This window comes from Euprymna scolopes, chromosome 29 (genome assembly GCF_053919585.1).
Source record: "Euprymna scolopes isolate OS-2025 chromosome 29, ASM5391958v1, whole genome shotgun sequence".
Classification (NCBI taxonomy): domain Eukaryota; kingdom Metazoa; phylum Mollusca; class Cephalopoda; order Sepiida; family Sepiolidae; genus Euprymna; species Euprymna scolopes.
The window spans coordinates 115,132,196-115,159,869 of record NC_136510.1 but is presented as its reverse complement, the minus strand read 5'-3'; the positions used below and the strand labels follow the sequence as shown (position 1 = coordinate 115,159,869).

The 27,674-nt window shown below is 33.3% G+C and overlaps 1 protein-coding gene across 12 annotated transcripts in view; it reads right to left on the bottom strand.

Annotated features, from left to right (window-relative positions):
- Positions 1 to 412: 412 nt before the first annotated feature.
- LOC145252838 (opioid growth factor receptor-like protein 1) overlaps positions 413 to 27,674 on the bottom strand; it is an 85,917-nt gene continuing 58,655 nt past the window's right edge. For 5 of the 12 annotated variants that reach the window (XM_080112822.1, XM_080112820.1, XM_080112821.1 and 2 more), the window contains exons 4-8: positions 23,307 to 23,363; positions 13,827 to 13,905; positions 9,503 to 9,569; positions 5,830 to 5,975; positions 413 to 1,855 (exon numbers count right to left, since the gene is read on the bottom strand). In XM_080112822.1, coding sequence (XP_079968948.1) covers positions 1,258 to 1,855; positions 5,830 to 5,975; positions 9,503 to 9,569; positions 13,827 to 13,905; positions 23,307 to 23,363 — 947 coding nt within the window. In that variant the 3' untranslated portion in view covers positions 413 to 1,257. The remainder of the gene's footprint in view (positions 1,856 to 5,829; positions 5,976 to 9,502; positions 9,570 to 13,826; positions 13,906 to 23,306; positions 23,364 to 27,674) is intronic. The other 7 variants (XM_080112824.1, XM_080112823.1, XM_080112814.1 and 4 more) reach the window with 2 other exon arrangements.

Sequence of the window (27,674 nt, the reverse complement as noted above, 5' to 3'; positions counted from 1 at the left end):
CCATAGCCACTGTATCTGATAGGGTTAGGGTTAGGGTTAGGCAACTAACAGAAAACTATGGCTTCCACTTTTCTTCTAGAAACTCTGGCGGCAGGTTAAATGACATACCAGCCAGAATAAGGTATCATATTATATCACCAAATGTAATAGTATTTAAGTGAATAATGATGAGGACTGATGACCTGGGGGGGGGGGGGAGTTCAAATCCAGTCGGTTCCATAGTATCACTTTCATTTAGAGGTGTTGGCAATCCCTACATAATCTCTTCTGCAAGAATGACAACAGCAGAATCAAGCCATTCAACAAAGTTGTATCATGCTGATGAATACAAATTTTCTTCTTTTTACCATCGATATGACTTTTGAAAAATATAATACATGACAATAAAATACAAGAATTGAAGTGAAACAAATTTTGTTTGGAAAATATTTTTATTATTATTTAAAAATAAAGAGTGTAGAAAATTATTTTCCTTTTGGAAAAATAGGTTAAAACAAAAAAGTTTGGCTGTTGAAATTGTAGTTATATATATATATATATATATATATATAATTTTCCAAGTCCCATATATCAAGTTTTCTCAGTTGGTCAATCATTACTTTTGAAAAGGTAACCATTACAATATTCTTTCATATTGCGTCTATTAAGTTTGCAAAATTACGTTATTGCTGCATATTTAGTCGCATACTCATCAGATGTTTACCTTTAAAAAACTTATAAAACACCATTTTGGTCAACTTACATGGTTCATGCAAATATATATATATATATATATATATATATATATATATATATCTATATATCAATCACACAAAAGTTCAAGATAGAAGTTTGTACATTTTCATAATTATGTTAAACCGAATTTGTTTTTTTCATCATAAAATCTCGGCTTGACATTCTATTTATTCATTTTTGTGACTGATGTTCAAGCAGATTGAAGAGCCATCTTGTCAATTACCAAATATTATTTCAAGAGAGCCAAACTAAAAATATATAAAGATATCACATAGAATATTGTACTCATGCATGAATGTCTCAAGATAAAAAATCAGAATGAAATATTGAAATTGGAAAGCATACAGACAAGAGTGACAAAATCAATAAAATGAGTAAAATATGCAGAGAGAAAAAAAATTAAATAGAATTATTTACTCTGCTAGAAAGGAAAATGAGAAAAAATGTAAAGCTTTTCAAATAAGTAATAATATTTTTTAATTATGGTTGATATTTTTTAAAGTTATTTCTCGATCATGAAGATTATTGTGAGGACAGATTTTTAAGAGAATTTGATCTTGTCACTTTTTCTGGAGTAGTTCCACTGGGAGTATAATCCACATTTTTCATCTTTTTGTCATGTGGTACATGGGTTGGTGATTGTAATGGCATTGAATGTCTTGATAAATGTTGGTACTCATGGTTTACATAATGGATATCTGAAGCAATTTTACTGGGAGTATAATCCTGATTATCATTTTTCTGACTGACAGGTTTATGATATAAGGTTGTAGTTGTGCTATTGAAATTAAATGGGCCAGTTGTTGACATATTGTCATTTATGCTGTTACCATTTATAGTATAAGTAGTAGTGGAAATGGTACTTGGATTCATACTCTTTGTTACGACAGAATGCTTGATACTCTTCAATTCATCCACATATGATTTTAACTTCATTTCCTCTTCTGCATCTAAGGTCTTAAGCCAATAGTTTTCGAAACTGGATGCTGCAAAATTCAGAAGGTTATCTTTGTAAATGAGGTCAGCAAGTAACATCATCCAGGGCAGCATCAACTTGTGGTGGCCGAGTTCTTTAATAGCCAGAAGAATCCTTGTGATACGTAGATAATTGTGGTTGAATCTGTTGGATAAGAAATTGAACAAACATTATCTAAAATTTCAACATTTTTTTTTTTCATAAACAAACATAAGCTCTGGTCCCTATTTCTCACCACAGTTTTGCATTCCTCTGCTTGCTTTGCTAGTATTTCCACGAAATGTGCTCCAATGAACTGTCTGTACTTTCACCTTCTAAATGAAAATACCCTGACAAACCTGATTAGCTGCTAGCAAAGTCACACTCATTCAATGTAGATGTCTCTAGATGCCAAAGAAAAAAAGGGATTGCAAATCCATGGAATATTACATATGGAACGCAGTCCAGAAAAACATCAATTGTACCATTATTATATATTGGGACCTATGTTGGTATATAAAGATTATGTTAACTAGTATGAATTTCAGTGAGGGTTACATGTCAAACGGAAGTAGACCTGGTGGAGCTGACGTGATTAAAGCGGGAAGGCCAAGGGTTACCTTCCTAAATAAAATGTGCTAGAAATGCAGATGTCAAATGATATAAAATAGAAATGACCTCACATGTTTGGCAGACAGAACAGAGTTTCTAGACAGTCAGACTCGGGAAGCAAGAGACGAGAAAGGCATCTGAAAATGTAGACAGAATCAAACCGAATGTCACCCTGATGTTTTCCGTCTGGTCTCTCAATCCCTAATTTAGTAAAAACAAAATTAGATTGGTCTCATTTCCTGTACACAACCTTTTTTTCTAAATAAAACCTTTGAAAGCCAATATCTCTTTATTGTGTTTCCCTACATGAATTTTATTTGCCTAAGTTAAACAGCTGATCAACAACTACTAGATGACGCAACCACACAGGAAACAGCCAGGCATGAACGACAAAAGAAGCAATGATAAAAAGAATGAAATACCAGCAACAACGCACATATGTAGAAAATCTTTGTTAAACATAAGCTCCATAATGATAAGGAGATCAACAATCTATGCATGGAAAAGCAGAGAATGGAAACCAGCAACCGTGCATGGTTTGTCGTTTCTTGATCACTCACTGGCAATAATGCACATGTGCACCCAATGCGGACTGTTTGTTTAATGTTTGCACAAGATGGAAATGTTAGACCAGGGACGTCAGAAAGGACAAGCTGATTGCCAGGATCAAACTGATTTTTAGACTGCTCTTACAGGAACCTGTGAAAGCCAATGCTCCAGATTCAGGTTTTGCGTAGAGATTCTGTTGGAGTTTCAAGGCAATTTCTTTGTGAGCTTTATTCAGCAAAAGATCCTCTACAAGATACACTTTGATTAAGGGCCAGATTTATAAGGGGCATCCTACGTGGGGAGTTTTGCAGCAAGATGTTTGTTCACATTACATTTTAAATATTAAAATTTTTGCATGTTGATTCAATTAAAGGAAAATAAGGAGGGAATTCCAAAAGCAAGAAGTTTGAGGTAAAAATCTATTAGAGTAAAAAGTTTTATGATATCTAGAGATTCCTACAATGAAGGAGTGGAACTTTGCTGCTAGTTGAGTTTATTGGGGGGAAGTTACTGGAGCACATTCCAGGGAAGTACTTGTTAAACAAGAATAGGGATGTAACATTGCAACAATGAGGGCAGAAATAATAATAATAATCATCTAGAAGTATAGAGACTTATGAGATGCCTTAGATAAATTTACAAAGTTTTTGTACAGGCATTTCAAATTATTGTAGACTCTTGAAAATCCAGTATGTTATTGCTAAACATATGAGATGACTGACCCATTTTTATGATTTCAGATTCAAATGAACAGCTACAATAGGAATTGAAATACACCCTACTAAAGCTTGATTGTCACAGCTGGTGAATTTCAAAAATGCAATCTGGACGTGAAGATACTTTAGAAGAATGACATGCAATAAAATTCTGTTTTAAACTTGGAAAATTGGCGCAGAAACATATGGAATGTTTCAAACTGTTTTCGGACCATCTTACGTGAATCAAGCATCAATTTTTATATGGCATAAGACATTCAAGGAAGACAGAGAGTCTGTAAGGGATGATAGATTTAGGAGGAATAAGGAAGTCGGAACACCAGAGTTGATTGGCCAAATAAAGAATTTCATGGATAAGGACCGACGTGTGTCTATAGAGACAATAAGTGAAAAGTTTGATGTCAGTGTGGGAACTGTACACATAATTATTCGTGAGGAACTGAAGATGTGCAAAATTTTCACAAAGTTGGTCCCAAGGGTGCTCCATCCTTATCACAGACTATTTGACCAAGATGGGCATCAAGACAGTTCCACACCCTTCCAATAGTCCTGATATTGCTCCCTATGATTTTTGGTTATTTCCTAAGCTGAAAGAAAACTTTAGAGACTGTTATTATGAGACGAGGAGATGAAAGAGGCTGTGATGAGTCATTGACACGCTTGCACAAGAGGACTTTCATAGGGCCTTTCCGAAGTTGTTGGAATGGCACAAGTGCATTGCAGCTAGAGGAGATTACTTCGAAGAGGCTAGAGTTTCATGTGTGTACTATTAATAAAAGTTCCCATACAAAAACAGTCTGGAAACTTATTGAAGGCACCTTGTATTAATTTGCGACCCAATGGAGCCTGGACGATGCCAAGAGGACCTTGCTAGTGAATTAAGAAACAGCCTATCGCCTGGATGGTCCCATTGACACAAATTCAGGAAATTTCGCACGGTTGAATCTAATGATGAAGATGATGATAATGGTGATGATGGAAAGAAAGACGGTGTTTTTAACAGATAACCAAAATGATTCCGCCCCCCCCCCCCCCACAAGAATGGATAGTCAAAGGGTATTTACGCCTGAAATAGAAGTCATAAAAATAATTCCTAAGCAGGACAGGTGGACACTTATGTTAATTGACAGACCACCAAATGTTAATCACCGTCAAGTGGCTAAGTGTAAATAGAAATTGTCCATGAAGGCCCCTTGAAAAATGAAGACAGGAAGATTGGTTATTGAAATACAGACTGGGATCATAAAATCCGAACACTACAGCTGATAGCGAAACTATAAAAGTTACCAAACCATGGGGCATGGATCTTTATTGCCTTTACCGAAATAATAATTCTGTTGTGCCAGGACCGCTGGTGAATTCAATTAAGGTGTAAGGGAAGAAAAGCTTTTTTATTCTTTCACTTCAATAATCTTGGAAGCCGTTTTTTTTTTTCTTTCTTTTTTTCCTTCTGCGTCGGGGCATTCAGAGGTCGGTGGGAAATGCTTGGACCTCCCCTCCCACGTTTGGGGAGCGGGACGTTACTGGAACCCTGAAACAAAAGAACGGCTGCTGATTGGTGGACAGCTATTTGAGGACATATTGAGAGGGACGGGGTTACAACCAACCGATGCTAATATAACGTTAAGCGAAGACATCTAAACGGCACACTCTGTCACGCGTCTTGGGCAACACCCCCTTCCCGATAACATGCGCCTCTGTGAACTTTTTTCTCTCCAGTGTAACTGACAATAGAAAAAACTAAGAACTTTGTTAAAAAAAACGCCAGCCCCAGATCTGTATAAGTGACTAAGGCAGTTGTGTATATGCTATTTGTAAAGTTGAAAGCAATAATTATTTTATATCAAGAAAAGCCAATTAATCCTTGACTTCTTTTCTTTGTTTTGAAAATACCATTGTTAAATGCAGTCTATTTTAGATCGGCCCTGTTGACAGTTTGGAAGCTGGATCAAGGTTGGAAACAAGTAAGCGAACCATGGCGACGGGGACGAACTTGACCACTAGACGGAAATAAAGGTGATACCACAGGGTCCAGGACCAGTTGCATTCTCCTTTGAAGCCTGTGCATCTGAGCTGGCCCTGTAAGGGTTACAATTTTTGTTATGAAAGAAAAAGCCTATATAAGATATATCATATATATAGATATTTAAACCAGTTGACCGACCGGACATTGCCCAATGAATAGACAAAGCTTATTATAGAGATGTTTCTTTTTAAATTTGTGATAAATATTTTGTTTTTAAATGTAAAATTGCAGCTTACGGACGGTTTAAGATATGGAGTCTTCGTGGAGCATTTTCTGCCAAATAAAACTGGTTTTCTTTTGTGATTCTCATGCCATAAAGGCCCAGCATCATTTCAAAAGCTCTTCTTACTCTTTCTCGCAACTTGGGTGTCTCACTAATCACCTACAAAAAAAAAACAGAAGGAATAAATAAGGAGAGAAAACTTTGACTTATTATTTCAAATAGATTAAAATAACACTTGAATTCGTTAATCAAATAAAAATGGTGAATCGAAAGAAATGTGATAGATATCAATATATAGATGGATAGACAAGAAGAGATTGCAGTAGTTCTGATCATTTCAAATGCTTCTGCACTTTATGGAAACATCAGAAAGATAATAAAATTCAAAAACAAAAAAGAAAAACATATTGTTATTTTATTTTTTATTTTAGTTTTGGAATTTTCAGAATCCTTTGAGGCCGGAGAATTAGTTGACTAAAATGTGATGAGAAGTTACATGACTCATCATTCCTATCCCATTAAGGTTAATCACCTGAAGAAGGACAGAGGATGAGTTGACCTAAATGTGGTGAAACAACAACAACTATGAGGATGAGGATAACAGTCTACAAAAAGAACGAATGCAGAAATTGCTTTTTTATTTGTTAAATACATCAAGCTACAAGCAAGATTAGGGCTATTGAATATCTACCACCTTCAAAATTAATTATAATAAAGTAATATGGCCATTATGCTCAAACCGTATTCGCTACAGTTAAAACCTCTCTTGGATTCCCATGCTGTCCAGCACCATTGAAAAGAAATAAACAGACAAAAATAAATAAATCCGACTCTACTTTACTTTCATTCTTGACACAAGTCATTGATTATCGTTTTTCTTTCTCCCGTCTCGACACCAACTTAAAGAGTCTCTCTCTGCCATTGCGGGGCCACATGTCCCTCTCTCCTGGAACATGGTTTTTCTTTCTGCTCCACTACACGCCAGCCATAGACAGCTGTTTCTCGTCTTCAACTTTACACATTCATCTTTTTCAAGTGTTTTTTGTCTTCTCCCGACCACGTGGTGTCCTTTTTTTTCTTTTTCCTTTTTTCTTTTTCTTCTTGGGCACACTTCCTAAATTGCATATATGCTTTTTTTTCAGCTACTTTGCCCGCCAGCTATCTTACAGTTCCTGCTGATATTTTCCCATACACTCATATATGTATTTAGATGTAGATGTATGAAAAAAAGGTTAAACTTAGGAATCTTCCACAAAAGTTTAAAATTAAGTAAATGAATTGAATATTCCATTAGAAGTGAAGAATAGAACTAGAAATACATGCACCAGAAATTGTATAATAATGGAAGTGCGAAAGTATTTATCAACCTGATTTATGATTCTGGAGGAAAACGATGTAGCGACGACCCTTGCTCTCTTACTTATTAGATATCTATTTACTGTATACAGCATAATCATGTTTGACACATTGGTTCCCATTAGATCACTGAAGTTAAGCAATGATGAGCCTGACCAGTACAAGATGGGTGACCATTTGGGACTTCTAGGTGTTGTATGTGCTCTCCGCTTATCTTGGCATTGTTTCTAGTCATCCTGGACATTTCCTTGCAACTGGATTCAAGCAGTGCTGATTCAAGAGAGGTGTGGTTGGGGACTGTGCAACCCTTGCCACTTAATTACATGCACATCTTCCCCTACAGAGGGTATCTTTTGTCTTTCAAGAGTCAACGGAGGCTTCGATTTACTGTGTTCAGTGACTCTTCTTCATTTTGCCAGCATTCTTGCAGTTTGAACTCTTAAAGAAAATATTACTTTTAAAGTCTTTTTCGCTTCAAGTTTGATCTTTTGTTTTCTATTGATTTCCTGTATTTATGTAAATAAATTTGAATTTCCAACTTGGTTGTCGTATGTGATTTCATACTTGTTTGTTGAGTGTCTTTACTTTAATAAACATCTTCGAGTGGGAGAAACCTTTCTTGTGTTCTTTGTTTTTAATTATTAAAATCAGAAATCTGGAATCTTCACTTTTATAAAAGCCTCCATAGTCCCAACGAAGATTAGTGCAAAACATCAAATATTGGGATCGACTACTAACCTGGATGTATTACATGCATTAGATTACTAACCAGTGAGAATTAAGGATATGCATTGCATGGAGAAATGTGTTATAAGAATGATACAATGGACGTATAATATGAGTCTTAAAGAAAGATTTAGATCTGATAACTTCAGAAAAATCTCGACAATACAGATAATATAATGATAAAATTGTTGCTATAGAAATAGAAAAGACAACATGATTCCATTTCCATTTGATAAAAAAAGGTTTTCTTTTTTTGTTGCAGATCATATACTAGTTGGCCAGTTATATACAAATCTCAAGAGCCATAGGAACCTTCTATCATGTCTGAAAGTGACACAATGTTCAACAAGTGAGATTGAAGATGTGCCACTATACAACTCATGCTCTCTACCGATCCAAGTTATGACAACAAAACTATTGCCAGCACCCTCAAAATGCATCATTAGATTGCCACAAACAGGGACGTGCCCAGGATGATGAAAAAATATTTCCAGTCACATTTATGGTCTTCATTGTGGTTTCAAGTGAGGGCTACATTACATCAAAGTTGGCTTGAAAGTTAACACCAAAGTGTACCTGGATGTGCTGAAAGTGCAGTGATCCTTTGGTGCAATCAGGTGGCCACTAGCAGATCCTGGGCGTGGCAATAGGACTTGGCGCTGCCCCACAAGTCCAAAGAGACCTAGGTTTGGCTTCAGAAGGAGTGATACAACTTTGTACCCTCCACTTATTGACCTCCTCCTTCCCCGACCTGACCTGCTGAACTACTTTGTTTGGTCATACATCGAGAACACCAGCAATATGAGCTCTCACAACACCAAAGTCTGCCTGATCACCGCCATCCACTGAGTATTCACCAAGTTCCCACTGACACTTGGGGAAAAGGCATGCTCCTAGTTCCAGACCCATATTGAGGTGGTGATTGAGGCTGAACATGGCTATATTGAATAGATGTCAGCTCAAGTTACCTGAATTGATTTTTTCAATAAAAGTTTTAAAATTTAGGGCGACATTTTTATCATCCCACCCTGTATAACAAGATATGTGCAGAACAGGTTGGTTGGTTGGTTGTTTCTGTTTTACGGCATATCATCCCTTTTCAGGTTATTTAATGCTGAATCCAAAGATTTAGAAAAAAATTTTTAATAGAATATATTTGTTGTTTTTAAGTCAGTTTCTATTTAACCCATAGTTGGGACCCTTACAGGTACTACAACTCTGAGTCAGAGTGGACTTGGGAGCAATGGCAATTGAAGGGTGGCTCCACCCTCCCCAAAAGCCCACAAGCTGGAGCCTCACCACTGGATATAGTTTAAGGTCATATCCAGGACCATGCAGAACAGGAGAGATGAATGATGGCAATGTTGAAATAATGGATGAGATATAGAACAGTTGAAGAAACAAGATCTGTTCACAGGTGAAGACTGAAGAAAACAAGTACAGAATGAATAAGGATAGATTTGAAAAAAAAAATAGGGACAAATAAATACTTGGCCAGAGATAGGTTGGTTTCGAAGTCAATTTCTAAAAGCTGTCAAACACATGTCAGAATGTAAAATTGTTGACGACGATTGTTAAAAAAATGAACATTTAAATTCTCAAACCTTGATTTCATAATCAGTGAGAATATAGGCACAACTGTTCAATCCAGGATCTCTATTTGGAAACAACCTGAAATAGAATTTTATAGTTAGAAATGAGGAGAATGTAGAAGGGGGTGTTCAGACATTTTTAGGTAAGCATGTACTTATCCTCATGTGCTGGCTTTTCAAAACTACACCTGATCTACAGAGGTGGTAAATAATCACTTGTTGCAAGGAAAACAAACAATTTTATGAAAAACTTTATAATTTTAGCAATGCTTTATGGCTTGACTTAATTGAGACGCCTGCCTGTCTTTCTATGGGTCACTATTTAGTTGTCTCCCTACAAGAACAGAGCTAGACACACAGTCGGTTTTTAATTGTGAATAAATCCAGTTTCCCAAAAAGGGCCCTCTGGATTAGAACAAAAATAAAAATTGCCTTAGTCTTAAATGATTCCTTTACAAACCAAGAAAAGAACAAATTCAATATAATATTAGAACATGTACTATATTTTGCTCCTTTTCATTTTTATATTTCCTGTACTAATGAGTTCCCACTTAATATGACAGGAAATTACTGAGGTTGTAAATTGGATGATAAACAATGCTATGAGAGGATTGAAAATGATGAATGCAATTTAATTACATACTTTTAAAAATTAGACCTAGAAATGTGAAATTTTGCTGAATGTTGTGCAGTTATTTTTAAATGCCTCCTCAGATCTGTATAAGAGGCTTGGTCTGCTAATCTGTCATTCTGTGATGCGTCTATTTAAAATAGTATTTTCATTTCTAAACAAGCTTATTAAAATAACACACCCTATTTCATCATCTCATAGTGAAACTGAAAATAGCATTGTCCTTAATCTAACATGTTTAAGTTTGAAATAGTATTTTTTGAAGCCCTGATAAGTTTTAAAGTTGAAATAGCATTGTTGTTGGTCTGTTAAACTTGAGTTTAAAATATCAGTTTTGTTTGTCTGTCCCATTTTGTTTGAAATAATATTTTTGTTTGTCTACTACAATTAAGTTTAAAATAATGTTGGTTTTTTTTTGTCACTCACAGTTATATTTCAAATAGTATTTTTGTTTGTTTGATATAATATTTTTATTTGTTTATCACACTTAAGTTTAAAATAGGACTTTTCTTGGCCCATAAGTTTTGTTTATGTGCCATGTCATCATGTTAACGTTTACTTATTTAGGTCTACCACATTTAAATTTGAAATAAATTTTTCTTTAGTGTGTCACACTTAATTTTGCCTTCTATCTTATTCTGTATGCATGTATGGAATCAGAAGATGACCCTTGTTGACTCTTTCTGAATTTCAAACAACATTCTCTTTGAGATTTTTTCCCTTAATCTCTGTATTCAGATTACTAAAATAAAAAAAGGAGAAAACAGTTTTTCCTTTTCCTTCAGTTGCTTTTTTTTTTTTTTTTTTTTTTTACACAGAGATCACCACTTATCAAGGCCCGGAAGCCACTCAGGGATAAGGGTTATTGCAAGTACATTACGTTAGTGTGGAGATTTGATGGAGTGTTTACTTAAGGGGGCGGTTCATTAGGAATTTGTTAACATTAGACTTGAAGACATCCAAGTTGTAGTCCGGAGGGAAGCAGGCAGACGGAACAGAGTTCCACAGGCGTGCAGTTCTAAGAAAGAAGCTTTGTTCATGGAATCCGCGTTTTGATTTAGGCACAGATATAGAGTGGGGGAAATTTTTCACAGTGGATTCAGCTAGACGGGTGTTTTTCATGAAAGATTGGCGAGGGGGGACCAGGGATTGGAGTTCCAACGAGCACCTGCCATGAAAATAACGATAAAACAAGGATAGGCTCGCAACGTCTCTTCTGTGGGAGAGAGGTTGCAGGGTAGAGAAAAGGGCATCCCCCACTAAGCCACGAAGTCTATTTTGTACTCTGTCAAGGCATGATAGGCTGTTTTTGGCAGCTCCTGCCCAGATATGACAACAGTATTCCATCCTTACCCCTTTTTTTTTTTTTTTTTTTTTTTTTCCATATTTTACCCTTTTTTTTTTTTTACTAAAGAATCACCAATTATCAAGGCCAATATATAGGACAATATTGTAGTAATTGTTACCAGTGGAAATTTGGTAAATTGGATTACTTAAGGGGACAGCTCATCAAGAACTTGTTTACATTGGATTTGAAGATGACCATATTTTAGTCAGCTGGAAAGCAGAGAAATGGAAAAGAGTCCCACAGATGATCAGTTCTAAGAAAGAAGCTTTGTTCATGGAATCTACATTTAGGTTTAGGCACAGATAAAGAGTAGGGGAAATTATTGATAATGGTTTCAGAAAGACGAGTATTTTTCTTTCTATTTTTTCTAATTAAACTGACCTTTGATCTTTTCTTCTCTGATAATGGTTTATGTAAGATTTTTCTGAGAAGCAAAACATCCCAGCCTTCAAAGTAAGGAAAATACAAAAAGTCAATTGAAGAAAGATCAAGTGAATACGGAGGTTGTTTTAGTATAGCAATGTTCTTTTCAATCCTGAACTTCTGAATGTTCAACGCATTGTGTCTTTGAACATTTCTTCCAATTTAACTGACTTCCTGACCTTTTCTTCTCTGATCAGCGTTAATGAAATGTATTTCTTAGAAGGTATCAAAATGTTACCATTGTTTAATGCTATTACAAGAGGCCTTCATTCGAGCAAACAATAATCTAATCTACATTTGTAGTGTCTAATTGAAATCAAATCCCTATAACACGATTAAGGATAACTTTTCTTAAGTAACATTTTATGAAGAATCCAATTGTAGTGTGTCGGAATTTTTTAGATGAGGATTAAATTTTGGATTATTTGGACTACTATTCTCATCTTGGATGTTATTGTCACAACATTTTGGTTGATGTAACCTTCGACTTTCTTTAGAATTATCTAGTCGAATTCAAAAATAGTTATGTTCAAATTAATACAGAATTTTCAATTGAATCCTTTATTTAATCTATGCATGTAGTTGTTCTCTGTCTGTCAGCTCTGATCAGATAGAAGTCATAAGTAATTTTTATTTTATTATTAGTCCTGTAATAAGGATCAAACTTCTTGGTACTAAGTATCACCTTTATCTGTTATATCTTTTATCACATGTCGTATAGATAATCAAGTTTGACATAAAAATTCCAGAGTTTGATATGTACACAAAGATAATTGAAGATTACATCAGCAGAAACATTTTGAAAATAACATCCAAGAAAAGAATAGCAGTACAAATAAAACACAGAACAGACAATGTTTTAGAAATTGAAAAATGAGAATAAAAATGTGAAAATTTGGTTCAGGGCTGGGCGCAGAAATATATAGCGTTTTCATTTATTCTCAAGCAACTCTGTTCATATTCAATGATTATAGAAAGCCCAGTCATTGAGTTAGAAATTACAAATTTAGAAAGACACTTGAAGAAGGCCACAGGATATAGTGTCTACACTATACCCTATGCCCTTCTTCAATCTTCTGAAGAAATGTGAAAACTAAAGAAATTAAGAATCTGCACCCTCAGAAAAGTTTCTACTTACCATTGTATATAAGTTTCTACTTTTTATTGTATATAAATTTCTACTTACCATTGTATATAAATGTCTATTTTTTATTATATATAAATTCCTATTTACAATTGTATGTAAGTTTTTATTTTCATTGTATATAAATTTCTACTTTTTATTATACATAAATTCCTATTTACAATTGTATGTAAGTTTTTATTTTCATTGTATATAAATTTCTACTCTTCATTCTATATAAACAAGTGATAGGACGATTCCAATATTTTTCCCAATTTTGTTTTCAATTCCTGATTTCAATACAATTACTGATTCTGATTCTTTTGAAACTTCTCTAAATATTTATTGTTTTTTTTTTTTTTGCTGTTGTTTTATTTTTGGATCACGGGGAAAATCCATGTAATATATACATCTATTTTCACAAGCATAAAAGTACATTTGGGAAGATGATATATAGATTTTAATGTTATTAATAGTTTAAAACCAATAAATGTTCATCATGTTATCATTAGTACCCACCAGCAACGGAAAATTAAGTTTTTAAAAAATTTGCAAAAAAAAAAAAAAAAAAAAAACTGAATTAAAAAAAAGTATCGTTTTTGGCATTGAAAAATAAGAAACAATTTTTCATATTCAAATATCCACAAACGTTCTAATTTTTCCAATTCCCAATTACGATTAATTGTCCTAAACACTTAAATAAATTTTTACTTATCATTGTATACATATTTCTATTCAATATTTTATATAAGATTTTAATTCACATTCTATATAAATCTATACTTATTATTGTATATAAATACTTACTTACCATTGTATATAAGTATGTGTTTCTTCTAAAAAACGATAATCCTCATTCTTGGTCTTCAAAATGTTCTCAATGGTAAATCCTAAACAGAACAAACAAAATGTCATCATTTTCAATAATGATTGGTGAATCTTTCGGTTTGAGGTATCAAAGGCTTTGATTAGTCAAACAAGACAATGTGTTGTCAGTTTTTTTTTTTTTTTTACAAAAGGATTACCACATATCAAGACCCAGAGGCCATTCGAGGATAAGGGTTAATGTGTGTATTGTAGTCATTGGGATAGTAGTGTAGTAATTGTTTATGGTGGAAATTTGGTATAATCAGATTATTTGCAAGGATGATTCAATGACAACTTGTTTATGTTGGGCTTGAAGACGACAATATTGTAGTCAGCTGGAAAGCAGACCAGCAGAAAAGAGTTCCACAGACGAACAGTTGATGCTTTATTGATGGAATCCACGTTTAGGTTTAGGCACCAATAGAGAGTGGGGGAATTTATCGATAGTGTTTTTGGCTAGATGAGCATTTTTTGTGAAAGATTAGCAAAGGGTAAACATAGATTGGAGCTCAGAAGAGCACTTGCCATGAAAATAACGATACAGCAGAGACAGCCTCGCAACATCTCTTCTGTGAAAAAGAGGTTGCAGAGAAAGGAAAAGGGCATCATCTACTAGATTACAAAGTCGATTTTGAACTATGTCAAGGCAGAATAGGGTGCTCTGAACAGCTCCTACCCAGGTGTGGCAACAGTACTCCATCCCGGGATGTACTTGGCTCTTATACAGGTAGAGAATTGCATCAGTAGTGAAATATTTGCTGAAGTAGTGGAATGATCCTACCATCTTTCCAGCAACCTTGGCGATTAATTTGATGTATTTGTTTCATTTCAGATCAGGAGTGAAGGTTAGACCAAGAAGCTTGTCTAAACATGAAGCATTCTCAAGACAAGAGCCGTTCATTTCAATAGGGCCCAGATTTGGGTCAAAGCAGTGATGATGAAAAGTGAAACGCTTGGTTTTAGATGTATTAAAATTAACCAGCCACCTTTTTCCCATTGCATCAAATGCTAAAGATCATAGCAAAGAAAATCAGAGAGATTTTGACCATTTCCAGCCTTTGAAGTGTTGTCATAGATGGTAGTGTTGTCTGCGTAAATGTCCATGAACGATCTAAAAATGTGATTTGGGAAATCGTTGATGAAGATCAGTTGAGTGGTCAAAATATATTTCAGCATTTTGTAATAATCAATCTTTTTTGTATGTATGTAGTTATGTATATGGTAATGGCAGCACAAAAAAAAAAACAATCATTAAAAACAACTTCAATCTTATCAGAAGGAAACATTGTTGGCTCCAATGTGATCAACTCAAGACATGGGTTAATACGATGAAGACATACATTGAGCTGATAGCTGACTGCTGTGATTTTGGTATTTATTGCTGGAACCGGAAATAGTTGAAGCACGTTGATGACTCAATTGCCAGAAACCTTGGTGAACAACTTTGATACAGTGAACTCATTTAAATTTGGCTCAACTCACACACTATTTAAAATACAGTACAGGTATAAACGCTGCTGGTTTGGTGATGCACTTTGTACAGAGAGCTCTGAAGTTTATAATCACTTGTCAAAAAATAGAGGGAAGTCAGCTTAAAATGTGGCTCCTCACTGTCAAGATAGAGCTGGAACTCCTGCCAGGCACCAAGACCTATGGTCTTTGCCTGTGGTATCATATACAGAAACATTTTGTAAATAATCCTGTTAACACAACGATTCTCATTAGATCACCAAATTTAAGCAATGTTGAACCTGGTCAGTATTAAAATGGATAACTATTTGGGAATATCAGCCATTGTATGAGGGTAAATTTCAACACCAAGAACTGCAAAAAGCTAATGTCGTCATCAACCCTGACTAGAATATAAATACGGCTGAGAACAACTTGTGAATTTAACATTCCCTTGACATTTCCTCCTTTGGGGGAACCAAGTTCAACTGGCCTAGTGTGAATGCCACTGGCATACATGCATACATTTTGTAAAATTGAGTGGGGTTATAAACGATATTGCTGGTGTCTTTCTCAACAGTGAGCTGATTAATAGTCCATCAGGTTGTAATCAGGCGAGTTTGATGTTCGGATTTTCAGATTGATGAAGCTATGGATGTTTTCAAATAGACACTTCTGGGTTTTCCCAGAAGCGTCATATAGAAGTGAATCTTGCTGCTATATTCATGACCTTGAAGCCACACTTTCTACCCAGTACTTGGCAATAGTATATAACAACTCAATTGAATCTAAGTTCCTTTTTGAAAATGTGGGGCAACATTGGAAAACACTCAAAAATCATCATAGTTTATATATATATATATATATATATATATATATATACATATATATATATATATATATATATATATATATATATATATATATATATATATATAAGATAATTCTGTTATCAAAGAGTACATCTTTAACAAAGCAAAACTTATCAAGATAAGAAAAGCTCAATACTATCAAGGGGAGCAAAAAACAATAATATCAACTGAAAAATGGAGAATAAAAGTTATATAACTTTATTATATCATCAGAACAATAAGGAAGAGTTAAGGGGAAATTTAAGAAAAAATCCTTTTTTAAGCCATGGAATTTCAAAGCTAAATGCTTCTCATCAGAAGAGAAGAAGGGCCAGAATTATGCTAAAACAGGTAGAGGGATGCAACATTTCATTGATGGGACAGATGACAGTTCAGCGACTCTCTTTTGAACCCTGTCCAGAAGCAAGAGACTAATAGCAGATACACCAGCCCAAATGTGACATAGAGTACTCCTTCTAGAGGTACAGAAGACTTTCAGGTGTAAGTAATTTTCTAGCACAGTTAAGAAACCCCACTTTCTTCGCAGCAGCCTTGGCAATGCTCTCGGTGTATCTGTTTCAACACATGTTCTTGTGAACATTAAGCCTAGGAGTTTGAACAAAGTACTTTCAGATTGTGCATCTTTATTTGTGGTTGAGAAGGTTTCTTGTAATTGTTGAAGGAAATAAGCTTAGTCTTGGCAACATTGAATGTGACCATTTCTTTACTTGCATATTTGAAAACTAAACATTAATCAGAAGAGACTTTTCCTAGGCATTCATTATCAAGCTCAAATATCAGCTGATGTGATATAGTAAACAAACACAGATGGAATTTAATGAACAACATGATTATTATTAATTTTTTTTTTTTTGGCGAATTAGTTTACTGGGCAAATTATTCCTCATAATATATAATATTCAACAGAGGATTGATTCTATAATAATACATATGCAATCTGCATAAATTAAAATATCATGTTTAAATGTATTGTATGACCAGCCAACGCATGCATGGTTCACATTACAGATTACTTGTGTTAAAAATAAGTATGATTTGAAAACACCTTTTAAAGATCATATCACACTAGTCTAATAATTATTGTAATTGACTCACTGTTTGTAGGTTTTTCTTTCGATCTCAGCTTGAGTATTTTTTCTTTTTTTTACTTACAAGAAGTGAATGATTTAGAAAAAAACATAATACTCATGTCTCAGTTTCTTTCCATTTTTTTTAACTTCATTTTTATAAGGAATTATACATTATGTTTAATACCTACAGTATTTCTGTTTATGATAAATAAGAATTTTGCATTGATTAAAAGTTATTTAAGCATATTTTACAACTGGGCAATGCTGGCCAGCCTGCTAATTCTGAAATAAAAGTGAAAAAAGTGGAATTTCACACAAATAAAAAATGTTACAATATATCAACCATTTGTGTTATTTAATGTCAAAATACAAAATGTGGCATAAAATTCAAGTAACACAACTTCTTCTTCTTCTTCTTCTTCCTCCTCCTCCTCCTCCTCCTGTTCCTCTGCTTTTACATGTGTTTTACATGTGGGCATGTGTTGGATGACTTTTAAGAAAACTTTCAAACTAATCTATCACTGGCCAGGTCTGCACTTTCTCACAAGTCCATATTTATCACTGTTTCTCATATTTTCCTTGGCTTTTCTCTGTTAACTGATCTGGCCACCTCAACTGTTCTACATCTACTAATCCTAAAACTGTTATCCATTCTTTCAGCATGACCATACGATAAAAATTTCCTGTTATGCACACATCTCCCAATATTGTTCAGATTTAACCTTCCTCTGAGGTCACCAGATCTAAGGCTGTCTATATCAGGGTTTCCCAAAGTGGGGTCCGCAGAGCCCTAGAGCTCTGTGAATGAGGCTGAGGGGCTCTGCAAGCCCTTATTTAAAGCAGACTAAATGCTTTATATGGAAAAATTAAATGGCTGCAAGCATTTAATTATTGATCTTTTTTACTGTAAAGAGATATGATATATAACTACATGTGCAAAGAGTTTCAGAATGGTTCATGAAAAAGTGAATAAAAAATAAATTAACAAAAAATGCAACAATTTTTGATTAATCAAAAACAAAAAATGGTTGTACACTTAAAAATATAGTAAAATTGCGAACAAGAACAACTAATGAACAAGTATAATTAAAAATTTGAAATTAATGTTTTTCATATTTATTTTAGAAATTATCTTGTTAGTGCTCTATGAAAAAAACCTTTGCCCTGCTCAGGGGCTCCATGGTGTCCTGAGGTTTGAGAAACTCTGGTCTATGACTCACATTATACATCCATTGTATTATTCTCATATAATTTTCTGTCCTACATATTATTGTATACACATGCCTAACAGACACTTAACTTCCTTGACAGTGGTAATGCTTTGCTGGTTAGTAATTGCAGAATTTCACCGAATCTACTTCATCTACTCCTAACTCTTGCAGTCATACTAAAACCTGCTCCACCTTGTACACCAATGATAACACTAAGGTAACAAAACAGTATTTTGAAGATAGTTTGAAAGAATTCAAAGTTATTGTGGAGAAAATGGCTTACCGTTAAAGAGGCTGCGCGTTTGTGCCTGCAGAGCACAAACTAAGAATCAAGATGGCGCCCGCATGCGTTTACGTGGAAAAAAGTCTCGTGGAATCTCGGAGAATCTCGTACCCTGATTCGATAAATAACGAGGAAAGAAAAGCGGGAGGAGGGACGATTTTGAGTCACAAAAACGAACGGATGTGTGTAAAAGAAGAGGTAGAAGAAAAGAGTGTGGTGAACGAAACAAACAACGACTCGGTTGAAAGTAGAGTTGTAACGAACACAAGCTATTTCGGCATGACGTCAGGATTTGACCCCAAGCTAATTCCCCTGTTTGATGGCAGTAGCACTGATCACTCAGTGCAGGAATGGGTGGAAAAAGCAGAATTAATATGTCAGCTCAGTGGGGTGAAGTGTATAGAATGCGTGGTCCCAATGCGCCTCACTGGGGGAGCATATGCAGTATACCAGCAGTTGGCTGATGAGGAAAAAACAGATTTTGCCTGCATCAAGCGCGCCCTTTTTACAGCATTTGCATTAGATCCAATTACTGCATGGAAGGAATTCATGGCCCGAAAATTACATCCTGGGGAAACGGTGGATGTGTATCTGGCTGAGCTAAAAAAGCTATCGGTCCTTTTTGGAGGGATGTCAGACAAAGGCTTGGTGTGCGCCTTTGTTGCAGGATTACCTAAGAGTGTGGAAGATCTGCTCTGTGCCTCATCCCAAGTGGACGAGATGGACATATCGGAAGTATTGGCACGGGCACGAGCAATACTAAAGAAAAGCCCTAACACTATAGACCAAGTGGCAGCTGTACAACCATCACAGGTTGGATTGCAGGACCTGGGCGCAGCTACAACCTGCTATAAGTGTGGAGGACCTAACCATTTGGCCCGTGATTGTCTTTTGTCACGTCAACCAACTCGGAAAGTTGACGGGCCGCAGTGCTACAAGTGCAAAAAACGCGGACACCTGGCCCGCACCTGTCCGGGAAACGGGCAAGGGGAAGAAGCTTCAGCGCCAGTCTTCTACCCAGATCGTCATTGAGCAGGACGCTACCCACTGTAAGCATACACATTAATGGAAGCGAGCACCTCACGCTTGTGGACACTGGGTGCACCCAGACTCTCGTAAGCAAGATATGCTGTGCCACTTGGAAAGCAGAGAGAATTCCGGTACTAACTGTAGGCGGAGGTTCACTAACCTCTTGTGGGGTGAGCATTATCCGCGCAAGCATCAACGACGGGCCTGCAGTAGCCGTGCGAGCCCTGGTGATGGAGGGAGAGCTTCTCGGGTACGACCTACTCCTGGGTATTGACTTGATTACACAATTGGGTGGAATTACTGTGGACAGAACCGGCAAGGTACAGTTCTCCCGATGTGAGGAACATGTTTGTGCTGCCATAACTCTCGACGAGCCTGACTTTCATGCAGACTATGATAGAAACACCAATGCATGGACGGCGTTTTGGAAGTGGTCAAACGATCAGCCACCAATATCCTTGCGAAACCGGTTATCGGAATATCCCCCACCCATGTGGCTAAGGGAACAGTATGAAGAAGAACTGCAAACATGGATCGACAATGGCTGGCTTCTTCCATACCCAGAGGATGAGCTTGGCCCCCCGCGAGGGCTGATAACCTTGATTGCCGTCGTACAAGAGACCAAACAAAAGGTCCACCCCGTCCTAGACTACCGTGAGCTCAATGAGCATGTCGATCTATATACAGCAAGGGCTGATGTGTGTGCATTCAAATTAAGGGAGTGGCGACAGCAGGGATCGAACGTGGCAACTCTGGACCTACGCAGGGCCTATCTGCAAATACGCATTGAGAAGAAATTGTGGCCATTTCAGACTGTGGAAATTAGAGGAACCCGATATTGTCTAACCAGGCTAGGGTTCGGTCTAAATGTGGCCCCAGGCATTATGACAGCAATCATGCATGCTATCCGGCAGCAAGATGAGGCAGTGCAACAGGCAACATCCTCATATATCGATGATATATTCGTCAATGAGAACCTCATGTCAGCGCAATCGGTTAGAATGCACTTTGAAAGCTTTGGACTGACATGTAAGAAACCAGAGCGTCTGTGCGATGGAGCAAAAGTTCTCGGCCTGCACGTGTGCAATAGCAAGGAGGGACTTTGCTGGAGAAGAGGAAGTCACGTTCCCAAGGTCCCAGCAGACATCACTCGACGAACAGTGTTTTCGCTTTGTGGAAAAATGGTAGGCCATTTCCCTGTGTGCGGTTGGTTCAGGGTGGTCGTGGCAGCCATAAAGAGACGTGCAACAGCCGCGTCGTCGGGATGGGACGATGCAGTACACGATGTCACCCTAAGGAGCATGTTGACAGAGACTGTGTCCAGAGTGACCAGTGATGACCCCGTTCAGGGAAAGTGGTGCGTCAGCGGGAATGAGTTCACGGTCTGGGTGGATGCTAGTTCACTGGCCCTTGGAGTTGCCCTTGCAGTTAATGATTCCATTATTGAAGATGCCTGTTGGCTTCGGCCAGAGAATGATTCGAGGCACATAAACCTGGCCGAACTTGATGCCACATTGAAGGGCGTTAACTTGGCACTTCAATGGCACGCCAAGGTTCTACATATCATGACTGACTCGGCATGCACTCATTGGTGGATAACCGATGCATTAAGTAGAAGAGCACGGCTGACGACACGAGCATCGAGTGAGATGTTAATTCGAAGACGGCTTGCCACCTTGGTCGACACCATCACAGAGTACAACCTGACCGTGGACGTAGTGTTGATCAGGTCTGCGCTCAACAGAGCAGATGCTTTGACAAGAGTCCCTCAACGATGGCTTCTGGCTGGTACTCGGAAAGATGCTGATAATCTGCAAAACACATGTGCAGCAGTTGTGTGTAATGTGGATGCAGCGCGCATCATGGACATTCATCGACAGTGTGGACATCCTGGCATCAAGCGGACACTGTACTTTGTCAAGATGATTGATCCAGGAGTAGGAAAAAAAGATATCCGAAGAGTGATGGAAAGTTGCGAGGCCTGCCAATCCATCGACCCAGCTCCAGCACGATGGAAGAAAGGGGAGTTAGGAGTGAGTGGTAAGTGGCAGAGAGTCGGCATGGACATCACACACTATGGTGGCAACCACTTCCTTACCCTTATCGATTGTGGGCCTACACGTTTCGCAGTCTGGAGACTCCTCGGGCGCCAGGACTCTTCCAACATTATTCGCCAGCTGTCATCCGTGTTCTGTGAAAGAGGTGTGCGCCTGATGAAGTGCTGACGGACAACGACCCAGCCTTTTGCAACCATCAGATGAGGCAGTTCTTACAAGAATGGGGTGTGTGGCTGCGGCTTAGATGCGCTTACGTGCCTTCTGGCAATGGTATAGCTGAGAGAAGCCATCGCAGCATCAAAACAATTGCAGCCAGGAAGCAGTGCACCATCGCAGAAGCTGTGTACTGGTATAATCTCATGCCAAAGGATGGCGTCTCTCCAGGAACGGCGCCTGCAAACGCAATCTATCAGTACCGTGTCCGAGAAAAAGGAATCCACCCCGATACAACTGTGGCCACTGAGATAGAACGGAATCGATATGCCAAAGGGGATGCTGTCTGGGTGAAACCGCCAGGAAACCAATGTACTGACAAGTATAAATAAACGAGGCACAGTGACTGATGTGGTGAGTCAGCAGTGTGTCCAGGTTGATGGCGTACCCCGTCACGTTAGGGACCTACAGTCGGTGACACATGTACCACCTCCAGTGGACGATAAGAGTGATTCTGACTCTGAGACGAGTGGGCCATCGCTTTGGTTTCCACCATCCCTATCAAGCAGTGACTCTGATATCAGTAACCTCCACGGAGATGAAGCCTTCCCCGACCATCAGGCGGTGGATGAGAGCGCACGCGAAGACGAGAGCAGCACTGTCCCCCTTCGTAGAAGCACCCGACGGCGGCGATCACCACCCCCCTGTCGTCTCTGTGATCATGAGATCAGGGGGGAGTGTGGAGAAAGTGGCTTAGCGTTAAAGAGACGATTTTGAGTCACAAAAACGAACGGACGTGTGTTAAAGAAGAGGTAGAAGAAAAGAGTGTGGTGAACGAAACAAACAACGACTCGGTTGAAAGTAGAGTTGTAACGAACACAGTTATACATTTCCAGAGGTAAATGAAATGAATAAATACACGATTTTTATGAGGTTTTCTGATTCCAAAGTTTTTGTCTGTATTAGCCCACAACTCCACTTAGTGTAATTTTCTTTTATAAAGGGCGACCCAAAAAAACAGAGGATATTCAATTGTTTTTCTGGGCATTTTGCAGTCAAAGGAGAAAAAAAAGCTAAAGACCCTAGTGTTTTGATGTGATGTTTTGAATATAATAAACTAGTTATGACCAAAGTTTCATTTCATTCGGACAAAACACTAAGAAACGGGGCTTTATTAGAGTTGGGCCCCGTTTTTTTCTTGGGTCACCCTATATAACACTAAAATAACTCATTTAATTGTAAAAAGAAACACTAAATTCTTAAACTAAGATAATTCAAATAAACAGAAAAAAGTACTTACCGGATGGGTAAAAAGGTATTTCATTTTTGTAAAAGGCAATATTTGGATGTTCTATTTCTTGAATAAAATTTAAAAATCAATGTAACAAAAACAGAATAAATAAATTAAGAATAGATAAAATTAATTAAAAACACAATAACTTAATTACTTAAAAATAGATTAAATTAATTAAAAACACAATAACTAAATTATTTAAAAATAGATTAAATTAATTAAAAATACAATAACTTAATTACTTAAAAATAGATTAAATTACAAACAGAAGAACTTAATTACTAAAAAATAGATTAAATTAATTAAAAACACAATAACTTGATTACTTAAGAATAGATTAAATTAATTAAAAACACAATAACTTGATTACTTAAAAATAGATTAAATTAATTAAAAACACAATAACTTAATTACTTAAAAATAGATTACATTAATTAAAAACACAATAACTTGATTACTTAAAAATAGATTAACTCAATTAAAAACACAATAACTTGATTACTTAAAAATAGATTAAATTAATTAAAAACACAATAACTTAATTACTTAAAATAGATTAACTTAATTAAAAACACAATAACTTGATTACTTAAAAATAGATTAAATTAATTAAAAACACAATAACTTGATTACTTAAAAATAGATTAAATTAATTAAAAACACAATAACTTGATTACTTAAAAATAGATTAAATTAATTAAAAATACAATAACTTAATTACTTAAAAATAGATTAAATTAATTAAAAACACAATAACTTAATTACTTAAAATAGATTAACTTAATTAAAAACACAATAACTTGATTACTTAAAAATAGATTAAATTAATTAAAAATACAATAACTTAATTACTTAAAAATAGATTAAATTAAAAACAGAAGAACTTAATTACTTAAAAATAGATTACATTAATTAAAAACACAATAACGTAATTACTTAAAAATAGATTAAATTAATTAAAAACACAATAACTTAATTACTTAAAAATAGATTAAATTAATTAAAAACACAATAACTTAATTACTTAAAATAGATTAAATTAATTAAAAACACAATAACATAATTACTTAAAAATAGATTAAATTAATTAAAACACAATAACTTAATTACTTAAAAATAGATTAAATTAAAAACAGAAGAACTTAATTACTTAAAAATAGATTAAATTAATTAAAAACACAATAACTTGATTACTTAAAAATAGATTAAATTAATTAAAAATACAATAACTTAATTACTTAAAATAGATTAAATTAATTAAAAACACAATAACTTAATTACTTAAAAATAGATTAAATTAATTAAAAACACAATAACTTGATTACTTAAAAATAGATTAAATTAATTAAAAATACAATAACTTAATTACTTAAAAATAGATTAAATTAAAAACAGAAGAACTTAATTACTTAAAAATAGATTAAATTAATTAAAAACACAATAACTTAATTACTTAAAATAGATTAACTTAATTAAAAACACAATAACTTGATTACTTAAAAATAGATTAAATTAATTAAAAACACAATAACTTGATTACTTAAAAATAGATTAAATTAATTAAAAACAGAAGAACTTAATTACTTAAAAATAGATTAAATTAATTAAAAACACAATAACTTGATTACTTAAAAATAGATTAAATTAATTAAAAATACAATAACTTAATTACTTAAAAATAGATTAAATTAATTAAAAACACAATAACTTAATTACTTAAAATAGATTAAATTAATTAAAAACACAATAACTTGATTACTTAAAAATAGATTAAATTAATTAAAAATACAATAACTTAATTACTTAAAAATAGATTAAATTAAAAACAGAAGAACTTAATTACTTAAAAATAGATTACATTAATTAAAAACACAATAACGTAATTACTTAAAAATAGATTAAATTAATTAAAAACACAATAACTTAATTACTTAAAATAGATTAAATTAATTAAAAACACAATAACTTAATTACTTAAAAATAGATTAAATTAATTAAAACACAATAACTTAATTACTTAAAAATAGATTAAATTAATTAAAAACACAATAACTTGATTACTTAAAAATAGATTAAATTAATTAAAAATACAATAACTAAATTATTTAAAAATAGATTAAATTAATTAAAAATACAATAACTTAATTACTTAAAAATAGATTAAATTACAAACAGAAGAACTTAATTACTAAAAAATAGATTAAATTAATTAAAAACACAATAACTTGATTACTTAAGAATAGATTAAATTAATTAAAAACACAATAACTTGATTACTTAAAAATAGATTAAATTAATTAAAAACACAATAACTTAATTACTTAAAAATAGATTACATTAATTAAAAACACAATAACTTGATTACTTAAAAATAGATTAACTCAATTAAAAACACAATAACTTGATTACTTAAAAATAGATAAAATTAATTAAAAACACAATAACTTAATTACTTAAAAATAGATTAAATTAATTAAAAACACAATAACTAAATTATTTAAAAATAGATTAAATTAATTAAAAATACAATAACTTAATTACTTAAAAATAGATTAAATTACAAACAGAAGAACTTAATTACTAAAAAATAGATTAAATTAATTAAAAACACAATAACTTGATTACTTAAGAATAGATTAAATTAATTAAAAACACAATAACTTGATTACTTAAAAATAGATTAAATTAATTAAAAACACAATAACTTAATTACTTAAAAATAGATTACATTAATTAAAAACACAATAACTTGATTACTTAAAAATAGATTAACTCAATTAAAAACACAATAACTTGATTACTTAAAAATAGATTAAATTAATTAAAAACACAATAACTTAATTACTTAAAATAGATTAAATTAATTAAAAACACAATAACTTGATTACTTAAAAATAGATTAAATTAATTAAAAACACAATAACTTGATTACTTAAAAATAGATTAAATTAATTAAAAACACAATAACTTGATTACTTAAAAATAGATTAAATTAATTAAAAATACAATAACTTGATTACTTAAAAATAGATTAAATTAATTAAAAATACAATAACTTAATTACTTAAAAATAGATTAAATTAATTAAAAACACAATAACTTAATTACTTAAAATAGATTAACTTAATTAAAAACACAATAACTTGATTACTTAAAAATAGATTAAATTAATTAAAAATACAATAACTTAATTACTTAAAAATAGATTAAATTAAAAACAGAAGAACTTAATTACTTAAAAATAGATTACATTAATTAAAAACACAATAACGTAATTACTTAAAAATAGATTAAATTAATTAAAAACACAATAACTTAATTACTTAAAAATAGATTAAATTAATTAAAAACACAATAACTTAATTACTTAAAATAGATTAAATTAATTAAAAACACAATAACATAATTACTTAAAAATAGATTAAATTAATTAAAACACAATAACTTAATTACTTAAAAATAGATTAAATTAAAAACAGAAGAACTTAATTACTTAAAAATAGATTAAATTAATTAAAAACACAATAACTTGATTACTTAAAAATAGATTAAATTAATTAAAAATACAATAACTTAATTACTTAAAATAGATTAAATTAATTAAAAACACAATAACTTAATTACTTAAAAATAGATTAAATTAATTAAAAACACAATAACTTGATTACTTAAAAATAGATTAAATTAATTAAAAATACAATAACTTAATTACTTAAAAATAGATTAAATTAAAAACAGAAGAACTTAATTACTTAAAAATAGATTAAATTAATTAAAAACACAATAACTTAATTACTTAAAATAGATTAACTTAATTAAAAACACAATAACTTGATTACTTAAAAATAGATTAAATTAATTAAAAACACAATAACTTGATTACTTAAAAATAGATTAAATTAATTAAAAACAGAAGAACTTAATTACTTAAAAATAGATTAAATTAATTAAAAACACAATAACTTGATTACTTAAAAATAGATTAAATTAATTAAAAATACAATAACTTAATTACTTAAAAATAGATTAAATTAATTAAAAACACAATAACTTAATTACTTAAAATAGATTAAATTAATTAAAAACACAATAACTTGATTACTTAAAAATAGATTAAATTAATTAAAAATACAATAACTTAATTACTTAAAAATAGATTAAATTAAAAACAGAAGAACTTAATTACTTAAAAATAGATTACATTAATTAAAAACACAATAACGTAATTACTTAAAAATAGATTAAATTAATTAAAAACACAATAACTTAATTACTTAAAATAGATTAAATTAATTAAAAACACAATAACTTAATTACTTAAAAATAGATTAAATTAATTAAAACACAATAACTTAATTACTTAAAAATAGATTA